Source organism: Electrona antarctica (assembly GCF_951216825.1).
Source record: "Electrona antarctica genome assembly, chromosome: 22".
In the NCBI taxonomy this organism is placed as follows: Eukaryota; Metazoa; Chordata; class Actinopteri; order Myctophiformes; family Myctophidae; genus Electrona; species Electrona antarctica.
Window position 1 is genome coordinate 20,131,441 of NC_136805.1, and position 16,173 is coordinate 20,147,613.

At 42.3% G+C, this 16,173-nt stretch overlaps 1 protein-coding gene across 9 annotated transcripts in view; it reads left to right on the top strand.

Moving 5' to 3' along the window:
* Positions 1-16,079, top strand: part of LOC306915720 (rho GTPase-activating protein 23-like) — a 62,581-nt gene extending 46,502 nt beyond the window's left edge. For 7 of the 9 annotated variants that reach the window (XM_079493271.1, XM_079493272.1, XM_079493268.1 and 4 more), the window contains 18 exons: positions 1-842; positions 1,397-1,567; positions 2,408-2,516; positions 3,356-3,395; positions 3,561-3,698; positions 4,063-4,371; positions 4,715-4,776; positions 5,781-5,887; positions 6,127-6,239; positions 7,692-7,844; positions 8,162-8,240; positions 8,592-8,665; positions 9,123-9,212; positions 10,369-10,494; positions 10,687-10,731; positions 10,822-10,915; positions 12,550-12,581; positions 12,786-16,079. The exon at positions 1-842 is cut by the window's left edge and continues 599 nt beyond it. In XM_079493271.1, coding sequence (XP_079349397.1) covers positions 1-842; positions 1,397-1,567; positions 2,408-2,516; positions 3,356-3,395; positions 3,561-3,698; positions 4,063-4,371; positions 4,715-4,776; positions 5,781-5,887; positions 6,127-6,239; positions 7,692-7,844; positions 8,162-8,240; positions 8,592-8,665; positions 9,123-9,212; positions 10,369-10,494; positions 10,687-10,731; positions 10,822-10,915; positions 12,550-12,581; positions 12,786-13,817 — 3,616 coding nt within the window. In that variant the 3' untranslated portion in view covers positions 13,818-16,079. Of the gene's footprint in view, positions 843-1,396; positions 1,568-2,407; positions 2,517-3,355; positions 3,396-3,560; positions 3,699-4,062; positions 4,372-4,714; positions 4,777-5,780; positions 5,888-6,126; positions 6,240-7,691; positions 7,845-8,161; positions 8,241-8,591; positions 8,666-9,122; positions 9,213-10,368; positions 10,495-10,686; positions 10,732-10,821; positions 10,916-11,845; positions 11,871-12,549; positions 12,582-12,785 lie in introns of all 9 variants that reach the window. The other 2 variants (XM_079493275.1, XM_079493273.1) reach the window with 2 other exon arrangements.
* Positions 16,080-16,173: the final 94 nt, after the last annotated feature.

A 16,173-nucleotide genomic window follows, 5' to 3' on the forward strand; every position in this document is an offset into this window, starting at 1 on the left:
CACCCTCCTTTTCCACCACCAGGCAGCAGCTGCCTCCCACGGCCATGACTCCTATTGGCTGGGAGGGTGGGGAGGCGTGTCCGGGCCAGGAAGTAGGTCATGCTCAGAGAGCTTGCTGGCGGCCTACGCCGATTACGAACACAGCTATGGCCGCTCGGTGGAAACATTAGCGGAAGCCTCCGCAATGGTCTCGCAGCCTCCCTCGCACGTGACAAAAGCTGGTGAGGAAAAAGACAGGAAAGGCTCTAACGACCAGCATCATCAGACCGTGGTTATGTCCCCTTTGGCGACCATTGTCACAGCGCCTCCCAGTGGGAGGCTGAGTGGACAGCAGGTAGCCGAGCCCCAGACCAGGAGGGTGAAAGAAGACGAGCTGGTGGGCTACAAGAGCTACAGTCCGTCCTTCTGCCGCAAGGCCGACCACATCCTCCAGCAGGCGCACTCCTTCAGGGAACCCGGCTACAGTGGCACGCATCTCCCCTGGAACGCCAGTAACAAAAGCAGCCCGACAGACAGCGAAGGAGGGATCGAGCCCCGGCCCAAGTCGACACCAACCCTGCTCACATCAGAGGAGGAGAGGGAGGCTGTTTCCCTTGTCCCCTTCAACCAAGATGTAATCCTGAGGCAAAAGCCGCCCTCGGGACGGCGTACAACCATCCACAGCCTTCGGCACCCCAACTATGCGACGACTGTGGACTCACATGAGCCCCCCGGTTTACTGCCATCTTCTGGGACTGTCGAAACACTGTCCCCTGTCTCCGGGGGTCCGAGCACCAACCGCAGGGCCAACGGTAGCCTGGCACCACACACACATGACTCCCTGTCCTCTATTCCATTTATAGGTTAGTGCCCTCCTCTCATTTGCACCTACAGTGTAACCTTTGTGAGTCTGTGCTATGTACTGTATGCCCTCATGTATGTCATGCATACAACATTTTGTATGTATTTATAGTTATTTTGTGTATACATGAACAATGTTTATGTGTAACTTAAGGAAATACCTTGTCGATTTCAAACTTAAACTCCTTTGTTCTGATGTGACATTGATAATATAGTGTCAAGAAAATGTCTTCTGTGTATGAAATGTCGCCATCACAAAACAATGACATCGTTTTACACACTTTTGACAAATGTTTCGTGTCATCAAACAACAAAATCTGAACAAAGTCTTTGCCACGCTATTGCATTATTATCCTCACATCAGAATAATAAGATTTAGGTTGAAAATCATTGAAGTTTCCCTTTAAATAATGAATAAACTCAACCCCTGTTATCCCCACTCACTTGTGGACACCCCCCCCCCCCTCCTCCCACCAACAACAACCCCCCCCCCCCCCCCCCCCCCCCCCCTGCTCCCACCCCCCCACCCACACATTTGACCTCCACGACCCCGCAGATGAACCCAGCAGCCCCACTGTTGACCGGCGGGCCCGCCACGTGCCTGCCAGCGCTGTGGTGTCCACCTCCAGTGCCCAGTCCTCCACTGTGGCCGCCCTCCCTTCCACTACCGTCACCCCCACCCAAACCTCCTCCTCCCCCTTTGTCCAACTCCGTTTTCAGGAATGCAGTGAGTGACACTTAACCGTCTCGTATCCTCTCTCATCTCCATACTCCAAAACCCCCCTGTCTCATCAACCTCAAATGTAAAGGGATACAGTGGCATTATAGTATTCAAAAGTTCTATTTCAAACACACCCTTTTTTTCTTTTGAGCCACAGATTTATAATGTCAGTGTATTCCTTTAATATACATTTAACACCTTAATCCCTCTCTTTGCTCATGTCTTGTCTCATATTCATCACTCACACTTCTTAAGGTGGCCTTACACTAGCCGATAATCGGGCATTTTTGACGCTCGGGGGGTGCCCGACCGCTCAAAGCGCGATCGGGATCGGCCTGATCAACATCAAGAATGTTTGATATTTGCTCTGCCCCGCTCCAATTATCCTGTAGTGTGTGGTGCTATCAGATTTCAGATTGAAAAAAAAAACGGCTAGTGTAAGGCCACCTTTACTGTAACAAAGCATCCTTCATTTTGTTATTAAAATCCATTCACATTTTGATCTATACAAATTTCAATAACACAATAGTCTTGTACAGTATATCGTCACTGTCGAGTGGAAACCTTGTATGTCCAAAACCGTTATTAGGTTTTATAAAGAATCAATAGTGAAAATAGCCAATCTACAAGCTCACATCTAGAAGCTCACAACGCATTGCGCTGCGTTGTGAGCTTTTAGATCTGCTATTTTCACTACTGTTGTGTGACACTCTAGTAGTATGATGTAGGCTTTCATTTATGAAATGGAGGTTTCTAGCCCGACAGCAACGATATATAGTTTGTGTCTGTATGTTTCATCCTTACCTTCTTTTGTTTTCCTTTCTTGAATACTTTTGGCTCGTTCAGGTAGTATCAAGGGTCGCCGGTCTTCCTACCTGCTGGCCATCACCACGGAGCGCTCCAAGTCATGTGATGAGGGTCTCAACTCATTCAGGGAAGAAGGACGTGTCTTTGCGTAAGTTTGGACTTATAATATACAATATTTATTTTGCAGGTTTGTCAGAGGGGAGGTTAACGACATGAACTCTAGGCGTGCCACTTCTGGGTTCTGAACATTTGACAAAAAATAGCAGATCTACAACTGTGGCTATTTTCATGAAAGAGAGTTGGTGTAGAGGGAAAAAAAGGAGCGTATCAAGTATAGACCACAGGGGGATGCCAACACAGTATGGGGTTTAAGTAGTTTCTATATTTCTGTCTGGTTTAATAGTTTAATATCTTAAAAGATCAAACATTCTCACACTGTTTGATCTCTTTTTACTCTTTTAGTACTCTTTTAGTTTCTATAATAAATGATTTTGTAGACTGCAAGAGCAGTTTGCAGGAATGTTTTAATTTGAATTCAATGTATCGCCTTCAGTCAATTATTAAAAGTTTAAATTAATTTAATTTGATTTATTTTGAGATGACAGATATGTATTGAATGTCCCTACTTGTGCAAAATGCTGCCTAAAGGTCATTTCAGATGGGCAGAGTGTGATGCAGACAGGTCTGCTCCAGGTCTGCTCATAAGAGGCGCGACAGACAATGCAAGCGTAAACAAAAAGCTCAACTCAATCCAGATCTAGTCAGTCTGCGTGTGCACGAAACAAGAACGCCCGTGACAATTTCACGGGACCATGCCCACCTAAATACACTTGGGTTGTCGCCACTCAACCTCTCCGCTCGTACAAAGAAAACACAGGCCTCTCATTGAAAATGAATTACAAGGTGCGTTATTCGTTGCCCATCCGAAAGGACCTTTACTGTAAATACTAACAAAAAATGTGTTAACTTTTTCTCTGTTTTTCACAGGAGATTGCCAAAAAGGGTCAAGAGCTTTTTCACTGATGGGGTGAGTCCACATAGCATTGATTATCTCATGTTAAACCTTCATCAGGCCGTTAACTTCCCCCATGAATCATGCAATATCATCCATGAAGAAAGTCTTAATTTAGGCCTGAGAGTGTAACAATGCACCAATTTGTTTGACATTTAACATATTTACTGTGTGCTTCAGTCTCTGGAGAGTCTGCGGGTCCAAGAAGAGGCCAGGTCAAAGCGTCACTCAACCTCTGAACTGGGCACCATTACTTTCAGTGACGTTCGTAAAGAGGGCTGGCTGCACTACAAACAGATCCTCACAGAGAAGGGCAAGGTAACTCGCACACATGTCAGCTAGTACCTTCTGGTACTTATCCACATATCCAGTGTTAACTAGTACCTCTGCTGGCCTTGTAGAGTCTTTGTTAGAGTTGTGTTGTCTAAACTTGCTATACCTCTGTCACCATTTCTGTTACATTTATCATGTTTGGTACTTGGTGGTCGTAGTTGTGGTTTATTCTATTGGTAAATAAAGTGCTTCTCAGTTCTCATACTTTCTCTGAATCTCACACACACACACACACACACACACACACACACACACACACACACACACACACACACACACACACACCTCTACCCACCTTGAGTTGTTTAACGGTTATGTTTCTATTTTTGAATTTTTTTCCGCATCCCAGAAAGTAGGTGTTGGAATGCGTCCGTGGAAGCGGGGCTTCTCCGTGCTGCGCTCCCATTCGCTCTTCCTCTACAAGGACAAGCGGGAGGCGGTCCTTCACGGGGCGGGGGCGGGCCCTGGGCAGGACGAACATCCTCCCATCAGCATCCGCGGCTGCCTGATCGACATCGCCTACAGCGAGACCAAGCGCAAGCACACGCTGAGGCTGACCACCCAGGACTTCTGTGAGTACCTGCTGCAAGCCGAGGACAGGGATGACATGCTGGCCTGGATACGTGTCATCAGAGAGAACAGCAAGACCGACAACGAGGTCAGTTCTCTATGCAGCCTGTGTGCCATTGCAAGTGTGCACGGCATGCACGCACATGCACATACACTACATATTTATGTCTGTATGTAAGCACAACTCACTTCAAGGGAAAGGCTCACTCGACTCAAGGACAGTCTAGAAGAGTTCAGGAGTATACTGGGGCAGATTCAGAAATGCGTAGAAAGGAATATAAAATCTGCACTCTTTGGTTTAACTGCTGCTGCGGATCCATATGAGAACACACACACACACACACACACACACACACACACACACACACACACACACACACAGACAGACAGACACTCGCGCACTCATATTTGGAGTTTTACATTTGTTGCAGGATTTCGGATTCTCAAGGCAAGCACTCATCAACAAGAAAATGAATGATTACAGGAAACAGAGGTAAGCATGTTGCCTTGCATGAATAGTAAAATATATTTATCAACTCAAACTTTATTTATAGAGCACATTTAAAAACAACCAATATTGACTTTACAGAAAATTTGACAAAAATACATAAACCATAGCAGACAAAAGAGGCAAAGAAAACCGAGAGTAAAGAAAGCAAACAAAAATAAATTACACATGTGAAATACCAAACGGACACACAATAAGGGGCACGAATACACACTCACAGTTGAAAGCATAGAAAACAATTTAGTCTTATGCTTTAAAAGCCTCCAGTGACTTGCGGGCACCATGAACATGAAGGAGGCAAGCTATTCCAAAGCCTAGGGGCACCTCTGTTTTTGGGGCGTTTTTTTGCCCAGGCAGAATCAGCTGATTAGCCGAACTCAAGGTTCTAGTTGGGGTGTTGATTGATGAGTGATGATTATTATTATATTATTCACAACTTGGATCTGTTTTCTAAATTTGAAATGTCAGTAAATTTGTAATTCCCGGTCCCTGCCAGAATTATTATGCAAAGTGTAAGAAATTGCATCAACTGTGCATCAAATATTATGACTACTAATACAAATACTCTTCTAAGACCTCACCGTGGGGCCTGCAGCATTTCTGTAGTGTGTGAAGTTCATTAATTAAAGTAATTATCTTCATCTGAGGATGACCTATCCTGGTTGAAACGTGGTTTGCACATAACAGGAAAAAATGTTTCACCTGTTCACTGGCTTTTTCTTTTTGATACATTCAAATACTTTGAACTGCACCAGCAACTGAATTAATGGCTGTGCATAACATTAGCTTTATAACACATGCTTTTCTATGGTATTTGTCAGAAAACATGGAAATAAGAATATATTAGAACAGGACTCTTTATAGTCATTCACTACTTAAACACTGTATATTTCACATATAAACATTGTATATTTCACATATAAATATTGTCATATTGTTCATCTTTTGACCTTGAGCATGACTGATCGTGTCTCTTTCACTGTGTTTAGTTCCACAGTTAACAAGCCGGATGCATCTCCCAGAGCTCATAGAATGATCCCTCCTTTCCTTCTGGCAAAGACGGACAACGCCTCAATGAACCGCTCCTCCAAACCTGGTGGGTAGAAGCAATAAGATTCAGGTCCAGTGATTATCACTGGGAATTGATAAAACTCTGGCTTACTCATTGACATATCTGTCTAATCATTTGGTCACTGATTCATGAAGCATACTGTAAGTAATTTAAAAAAATGTGTGTGTGTGTGTGTGTGTGTGTGTGTGTGTGTGTGTGTGTGTGTGTGTGTGTGTGTGTGTGTGTGTGTGTGTGTGTGTGTGTGTGTGTGTGTGTGTGTTCAGATGATAACAAGATGTTGTGGGGCATCAACCTTATGAAGAAGAGCAAGAAGACAGGAAGTCCCAAGGCGTTTGGTATCAGACTGGAGGACTGTCAGCCTGCACTTGACCACAAAGTATGCTCAGCTCATTTATTGTTGTGTGACCTATTAGGGGGCGGCATCAATATTATATAAAACAATGACAGTTTGTTCAACCATCACCAAACATATTAAGCTGCAGAAACGTGTCCCGAAAAGTAAAACGTTTTAGAAAATGACCAATATCGGGTGCCAATATTGCAAATTTGCCCTTAATGTAATGAGTATCTGTCCTGCATGTGAATCTATTAATACAATTGTCAATATTCTAGACACATCGCAGCTTTCAACTTCTAATAGATTTTGTTGATTTTAATCCCTGAAGAGCCACTTTGCATGTCTGTATGTTAACTTATGATTGGTTCAGGGGTAAGACGACCAAGTTTAATTTGTAAAGCTACAATCCATCAATTTTATGTCCATTGTCTACTTTTGTCAACGGAGAGTGGTCATTGCATGTCCGAACTACAATAAAGATAGCGGCACAATCTGGTGCACTGTCAGATTCAAATAACTTTATTTAAACTGTCAACTAGCAAATGTCCAACCTGAGGGTTCTGAGCACTATTAAAACACACTACCATTCAGATTGGTGCCACAGCGCCATCTGGTGGAGGGCTCAGAGCGCCACCGCACATGCATTTTCAATTTAGTTTGAAAGCCGATTTGGCCGGAATCTGCAAGTCAGGAAGTAAAAATCTGCTATGTAACATGTCCCGCGATTCATTTAATCCACCCAAAACATACTTTTTGTAATCTAGGATCATATCGTTTAGAGAAATGAGTCGCAAATCAAGCTTGTTTTGACCCAAAAAGAAGAGAAGAAGAGATATTAGCGTTCTAAAAACTGCGTTGCCATAGACGGCATAAGCCAGCGGAATATCCATTTCCGTTTTTTTTTCCCTTCTTTTTTCTCACCGCACCGGAACCGAGTGTTATGAGCGCATACAGGACACAAATGATCACGTAATAGATAAAAAGGCATGATAAAGCGTCATCGGCGGGGAGGTACAGTACATACGAAAATAGGCGTTAAAAGGCGCAATTGGCGATAATGAGTTAAAATATAATAATTCAAATAAGTCCCAGATTGTAGCTTTAAGATGAGAAACTTCATAGTTTACTTACATATTCATATTTTGATAAGATTGACAATTCAAAAAAACTATGTTGTCTAGACAGATGCCAAGTTTGTCATTTCTTGTCATTGTCATTACTTTGTAGCACATTCCAAAATTCCTCCACTAACTCCACCCTGTTCTAGACAAGGGTTCATATCTCATATTCTGAACTTGTATTTTCTAAGTCACCCCTGATAAGGGTGTCTGTACGATTTCCTTCTTGCCCCCCCACACCCTCCGACTGTATGCCTCCCTTTCTTGTCTTCCTGCTTCCTTCCTTCCTTCCTTTCTCTCTCTCCCTCCCTCCTCTGTACTTTCAATCCGTCTTCCTGAATGTCCCTCTGTCCCTGTGCCTGCTGTCTTGCAGTTTGTCCCTCTGATAGTGGAGATGTGCTGTGGTGTGGTGGAGAGCTCTGGTCTGGACTATACAGGCATCTACCGGGTTCCAGGGAACAACGCCATTGTAACCAACCTGCAGGAGCAGCTCAACAAAGGCATGGAGATCAACACCGCCGAGGAGGTGGGGACGGTCATTTAGTGGTGTATCGCGTGCTTCCTGCCGTGTTCATCAGTACTCTTTAGAACGGTTTTATGTATTACTGTATTCATCTATTTACAATTTTAGCACAGTAATAAACAATTACTACAAAACATTCCCTGGGGTAGGTCTGTGTATTCCTCAGACTCACGGACGTCTCTCTCTCTCACACACGCACACACACGCACACACACACACACACACACACACACACACACACACACACACACACACACACACACACACACACACACACACACACACACTTATTTTAATTTAATTTCTTGTCATTTCCACAGAGATGGCAGGACCTGAATGTGATCAGCAGTCTGCTCAAGTCTTTCTTCCGAAAACTGCCCGAGCCTTTGTTTACTGATGGTGAGTCCTATTGTTTAGTCTTTAGTGAATCTGTCATATAGTATTTATATTGGTTCAGAAAAGGGTTCATTGCCATTGAAATGGCAAAAGAATGTAACACAATTCAGACAATGTACTTTTGATAAATAACTTGCGATCAGTATTTACTTTTGTGTTTTTATATGGTTGTTTGTATAGTCTGTTTGGTGTTGTATGTCTTATAGTGGACCACAATGGAAATAAACGTCGTCTTTTTCGTGTCTAATCCACGTTGGCGCTTGATTGGTGAAACTGTGTTTTAAATCGCCTGTCAATTAAGTATTTATTGTACGGTATCCATCTATGTCTCAGATATATGATCTGTGTTTACAGATAAGTACATTGATTTCATTGATGCCAACCGGATAGAAGATTCAGATGACAGACTGAAGACCATGAAGAAGCTGGTATGTGACATGAGCTACTGTAGAAGTAAACATCACACACCTGCCGATCCAACCAATATGTCCATACATAGGCATATATAGATATCCAGTTGTCCAGAACCGCAGATCCCACCGATATGTCCATATATGGGCATGCCAATATATGGGCATATACTGATGACATGTCCATATGGGCATAACAGGGACAAAGCCTGACAGTGAAAGTGAAATTCACTATTAAATATTAATGAGTACATTCATATAACTTTGGGCACTCTATTTGGAAAACGGTAGCATTTTAAAGGGTGCAATTGTGTTTTATCTTTTTCTTCCTTTCTTATCATTGAGAAGTAAGATGCAGGTTTCTACATAGGTTCTCAGAATTATTAGCACTGGGGACAGTTCATCAGAGCCTGTATAATGGTAAATGTAACCTCTCTAACTGTCCTCTGTACCTGTTTCCCTGCTCCTCTCCCAGATTCATGACCTCCCAGACTATTACCATCACACCCTCAAGTTCATGGTGGGCCATCTTAAGAAGGTGGCAGATAACTGTGACAAGAACAAGGTGGGTGTCGGCCTTGTCTCAATGGACTGCATTTTCACATAATGCTCTGGCTCTTGTGTTTTTCTGTAGGGTGAATACTGAATATCATAACTGGTGTTCTTCAGCACAAGTAGTATAGTTGTTACAGTTATTACAGTAGTACTAAAACCAGGAAGCAAGTTTACCACCGGTCTCATGGCCACATTTATTTCTCAAACATACATTTTGAAAGTGGTTTTGTGGTTTTGTTTACAATTAACTGCATATGTGTAATAATAAAAAAGTGTGTTGATTTGTCTAGAATTTTCTTTTTTTCTTCATTTGTTCTTAATTTATTCAAAACCCAATTCAAAACTTTAATTGGAAATTTGCCATAGGAACCAAGGTGCAGGTAACTTCTGCCTCATCAAAGTTGGTATTGTGACTTTATATAATAATTGTCAATTACTTGCATGAGAGTGAGAGAGGTGGTGGACTTGGACCGTTTGAGGGTCCAATGGAGTTGAGAGGTTTTGTCCAAAGCGCTTTGATACTTTTCATTGGTTCAATATTATTTTTAACCAACACCCAGACATAAATGATATTCAATAGCATTGATCTATGGTACAAATAAAATAATGGAGTTAGGTGGTTTCCTCCCGACAGCAACGATATGCAAACTATACTGTTCAATATACTTTCATATATTCATGGAAGTAGTTTGGCTTGTATTTAGCGACACCTGGTGACAAAAATACATTACTGCAGCTACATTGCGTGGAAAACTTGGAAGACTTTTCTAATGTACCACTTCATATTTTTGACAATTATGGAGATTTAACAAGTTAGCCATGGGATAGTGCACTGTGAGCAAGTCAGTTATGTGAAAAAAATCACACCCGTGTGAACTGAGTGGTGTAAGGTCTTATATAGACTGATCAACTGTGGTCTGACGTAATGTCTGACGTAATGAAATCACACCCGTGTGAACTGGGTGACCATAGCAACCATGCTCATTTTTTGGTACGAACAGACACGTAAACTAACAAAGCTAGTTGGTACGAACAGACACGTAAACCAACAAAGCCAGTTGTAGGAGTGGTTTACACCACTCAAAAACATGCTTCCATGTGGTAAATGTGCATTGTTCCCATTTTCCGTTCCATTTACATGCGATCATAAAATCGTTGGTGTCTAGATGGAGGCTAGAAACCTGGCACTGGTGTTTGGCCCGACGCTGGTGAGAACGTCAGAGGACAACATGACTGACATGGTCACCCACATGCCTGACCGCTACAAAATTGTGGAGACACTCATCCTGCACGTAAGAAGCACCTACCCACATCTACTCACTCACTTACAGTACTTAAAGCAAAGGAATCTGCAACAAAGTGCCTCTTTTATGTAAACATAAGATATTTTTATGTTATTCATGTTATCATGTTATTCAGTTATGTGACGCACATGCGCCATCGAGTGACAAGTTCTGACAACACTGTATTTTTTAATTCAACAGCATGACTGGTTCTTTGGTGAAGGAGAGCTGGAAAATGATGAAAAGGTATATCACCACAGTGGAACTGTCGTGTCAATATCATGCCTTATTGGATGGAATAGTTTTGACTCATGTTGTGTGCGTGTGCGTGCGTAGGCTCCAGAGGATAAGAGGGACTCACTACCTGCACCCAACATTGACCACCTGCTGTGCAACATTGGCAGGACAGGCATGCCAGGAGAGGCATCAGGTGAGACAGGACATGGAGCACATTTTATTGCATAAAAGGTTTAAAAGGTTTAAGAAATATATATATATATATATAAATAAAATGTTGCTCTGCAGTAGAGTGTTCTCGGTTTAACTGTGTATAATTGTATATTCACAGCTGTAATCTTTGCTACTTTATGTAGCCTATCGCGCCTACAGAAGCTATGCTATATAATTTACAAAGATGCCATTTCTATTAGTTTCAGCTAAATGTGTTTTCATGTGGTCTATAAGTAGTAGTCACTACACTACAGTGACAAGTAGTGTTTCATGGATCAGGTCATATTTTCAGTCAGGAGTTAATTAATTAATTACTCTTGAAACTTTAACCTCCACTACCAGTACTCCCAAATATTGCATAGCCAGACGATCAGAGATCTCTGCTTATTGATACATATAGTGACATGACATCTGAATTCAAATGGATTAAAACTGCTTGGAAACGATATTCGGAAATAAAAAAAACAACAGCATCGCAGAACCAATGCAAAGACTTTAGGGACAGTTCCTTCATATGGGACGATATCAGGATTGGTTTTCAAAGCAGTGGGCGTAGGTTTGTTACCACAGTTCTTTTTCTGGCGTCCGGGCCCTTTCATTGCTTTTAGATTTCCACAGATGTATCAGTAAGCAGAGATCTTTGATCATCTGGCAATGCGAGACTGCCCAGATTTAGACTTGAAGCAAATGTATTCATCGTTGCACAACCACGTCCCTAAAATGGTCCACTGTCATTCAGTGTTGACGTACAGTATGGGTCCACTACTCCACTTTCATGCAGTGGCCCTTTTTCTTTAATCATTTCCTGCTGCATTTTTTTCTCCAGCTGTTCTTCTGTCTGGATATTTATGATGTTTCCTACTTTTTCTTACTGTTTGCTTCGGGACCTTTCGACCCTCTCTTTCCCTAGCTGAGACAGTGGATCAACCTCTTCGGTAGGACCATGTCTCTCTCTTTGTGTCTGTGTGTCTGTGTTGTGTGTTTGTTTTATGCTCATTTCCTGGCTTTATTTGTCTTGTTTTCCCACCCAACAAACTGTCTCCTTTCCGTAGTACTAGTGTTAAATTGAAAAGTGAACACTGGTCATAACATGGTCTTGTACTTTACTTTTACCGAACAACTAGAACAGTTACTAGATGGTTTTATTTTTTGTGGTTTGGAATATATATTATTTGGAGCTGTGGTGCTTTTGCATATTGCTATTAGAGAAAAACCAAACATCTGCAAAAACTAAAAATGTCATAATACTTGATTTTCAAATTTTCTACTAGGCTATTTATTTTCTATTATATTTAATTTCATTTTCAAAAAGTGCAAGGAATATTTGACTGTCTACCAAAGAATAGGACAGTTGTCTATGGTTGCAGCTGTAAGGCTGATGGAGGTGCAGGTACAGCTAGGGGTACAGGACAGGTATAGGGGTTTTAAATGTGAAACTCAACTACAGTAATCCAAGGATATTTGTCACAATGGCTGGTGTTCCCTTTTAACATTGCAGTTTTGTGTGCTGCTGTGATAAGCCTTTCATTTAATACTACTGATACTACCACTGTCACTACCATTCTGTGCTGATAACATGATTTAACTCAATTCCTCCCCCTCACTTGCATACAGATTCCACCACCAGCGATTCAGTTAAGTCAAAGGTAAGAACCCATTGCATCTTGATCACCTGACATTTGTATACATTCTTTGTTTCCTTGATGAGTCTATGAAGTCCATATTATATCTTGCATATTTTATATCTCTCAATGACACTGGGGATTAATAATTATCTTATCTAGCCCTCAGTATTTACTCTTCACTATACTGTATAATCACAAGATGATGTTATGGGCTCTGCGTTTCAGATTTCTTCAAGCTCCAAGAAGGACCTCAATGCCAGAGACTTTCTCCCCATGTCACTCATCTCTGCTGTGACCCGGAAACGTAAAAAATGCCCTAGCACCTCCCACCCGGGTAGCAGCACCGACGAGGACTCTGAGCATGAGCCGGTCAAGGCCAGCAACTACGGGGGAGGGGACAGAGAAGAGAAGGAGGAAGAGGAGGATGGAGAAGAGGATGTAGTCAAGAGAGAGCGTACCCCTCCCAGAGAGGAAACAAGGGATAAAGGGATGGAGGCTAGAGAGGCTATGGAGGCCAAACCATCCTCTGCTGGAGCAGAACGGGTTGACAAGGGGAAATGTAATGAAAGGGGGGGCAATGGGAAGAACTTGGAAAAGGACTGGAGGCAGCATGAGAGCATGGCCTCTGCTAGGGTGACACCCCAGCCTCGGCCCCACAGTTTCCTCTACTCGCATCACCCTCTCCCAGCTAGTGTTCGCGCCACATACCCAAGACCCCCAGTTGAGACCAGTCATACCCCACACTTGAAGTCCCACAACCTGGCCAAAGCACGCCCTGTTGTCCCCTCTTGGCTCTCCCCCACAAGGCTTCCCAATACCTACCAAACTTCCAATCTGCAAGCGACCCAGCAGCCTCAGTGGTACCAGCCGGTGCCAGTTCGCTACAGGAAGACTAGGGTAGGGAGAGCGAGGGCCGTGTCCATGAATCTGGATCTCGAACGGGGAAAGAACGAGGACCGAGTCTGGGGATGGAGTGGAGAAAGGGTGGAGGTGATAAGGGTCATAGAAGGAGCGTCGAGACATTATGGACATTTTGAGGTTCCGCAGGTATCCATCGTAGGTCCTATATCAATTCAGCATAGATCACAGACAGATGCACTTCCTCGTTTGGCCCGGGAGGACCCCTCTCTCCCTCCCTCCTCCTCAGGATGGATGGATCAAGGGTCCCTCAGTTCTTCCGCTGTGGTGCTAAGGAGATCACCTCTGGATGCCAGGGACAAGAGGAGAGCCTGGCGCCGTCACACAGTTATAGTTTAACAGGGTCCTGTCCTCTTGATGCAGTGTAAAGCACTTTCTGTTTACTCACAAGCACTGGAATGCTAATATCACCAGGCCCAAAGCCCTACAGTCCATATAGGGTCATGGAGTTACAATGTGTGAATCTTGTCTCACCGTCATTAAGTGGTTTCACTTGCTTATATGTTGATGAACATTTTTACAATGACAGTTTCATTCCAAAATTAGACATCCACCATTTCAAAAATGAGACCTCCATTCTGACAAAATGATTGCTGTCATGACAATAACACAATTGTAAAGCCAAGTGAATTTCAGCTACCTTGAGCCCTTTACTTAAAAAATATATTTTAACAATGTAAATATCTGGTTTTAATTCTCATCAATCGCCATGAGGCATAATAATTTCCAACAAACCCTAAGTACCATTTTGAAACCCTTACATTAGCTGAATGATGACAGTAATCAACAAAGGAGAAAATGAAAGGAAGCTGTTTTAAACATTTGAGATTCAGCCGAAGAAATATTGCTGCTGCTGCATTTATAACACTCACCAGCACAGACCTTGTAAGTAACATTGACAGCCTTTAAAGACTGCATTGCACAAGTACTGTTATCTATCCATACTGGCCCTAGTCTAATTATAGATCTAGCTATATATATATAGCAACTCTGTTGCAGTTTTCTATTTTTCCAATGAAAATACTTTATAATTCCAATATACTGTGTACATAGCTTATCATAACTAATGCATGATGTTCCTGCCAAATGGGTAAGTATCAAATATGATATGGGAAAGTATCAAATATGATTGGGTGCCTTAACAGCAAACCTCTAACAGAAGGTAAAAACATGACATTTGGCCAGTATGCATATGGTATGGTATGGTATGATACAGTGTGGTGGAAAATCTGTCATTCAGCTCTTGGTCCGTTATTGACCATAATTCACATACAGTAGCCATTTTGTTCTCACATGATACTCTGGATGGAGTTTCCCACCCCAAGTGTGACATAAGAGCCAAATGGTCATGGTGTGAATATGGACAGTTCAGTCTTCCCAAAACCTGCTTTGTGGATCAACTAGTCTATATGGGTAAAAATATTGTCATGTCTCACTGGTAAACTCTCTTGTTGGGACACAAACACCTAATTTATACTTTGTAGTGGTGAGGTAATTTTCAAGCTAATAATGTGGCATCACAATGCGTTAGTTTGAAAATCAGTTGTCAGCAAGCATCATTGTCATGATGGAGTGTAAGTTAAACCTGAAACTGTATGGGGCCATTGACATATCAGAAATATGCAAGGTGTATTGACACAAATCTACTAGTTCCCTGTGTTTGTGGGGAGCTGGGGGTGCAGAGACTGCAGACCTTGAATGATACTAGCATGCCTCTGTTGCCCTCTGCCTCTGTACTGTTGCATGAGGAGAATGAGGGGAAAAGTGTTTAACCACTTAAGCTCTATTCAAAATCTTCAATAGCTCGCAACATGTCACATTGCGACGCATTGTGAGCTTATAGATCTATTCTTTTATACTTTTTGAATCGTTTTGAAAACATTTGAAAAATGTTGCCTGTAATGACGTGCCCTAAATATGGACACCAGGTTTAAAGTGGTTAAGGCAGCTGTCTATAGTCATGCCACATTTCATGAAAACAAAGGGGGTCATTGCACCATATCAGCATGGACATGTGGAGAGCCAAGAAAAGAAACAAGCACTTAGTTCGATACACAGGCGCCCAGAGAGGCTTCAACTGATACAGTACCATATCAGTATTATAAAGAAAGTAATTAAAACGATATCTGGACATACCTCAGTCCTCCAATCTTAGAATAACTTCCTTAAATCCAAACCATTTCAGTCTTATGGTTAATTTATACATAGTCATAATGACTGTCGCTCAGCGGAAGAATGCATTGCTCGCTGTCATGGTCAAACGACAAAGTATATTAGACTTTACCCGAGTGTTTTTATTTCTTTTTTTATATTGTTTCTTTCCTATGCTGATGCATTTGAACCCTAGTTTATAAAGCAGAGTCTGAACGGAAGTGGAGGCAAACCAAACTACTACTGCCAACCGCTGTCCTCCAACCAGACTTTGTGGTTGTCCTTATCATATCTAGACTGTCAGTCCCTTTGTCTTTCTATCTGTGCCCTTGTGCATGTACTATTATGTACGTGGGTGATTGTGCGTGGACCAATTTTGTAACAGTTGTACAAAACCTTGTTAAGTTAACCTATGTATATATTATACATAATATATTAAATTATTTGTTTTGAAAACGGTTTGACCATTGATCACCCCGAAGCACACACGCGCACACACACTCACAGTTGGTTCTGAATTCAAGGGGGGGAAAACGTCAAATTT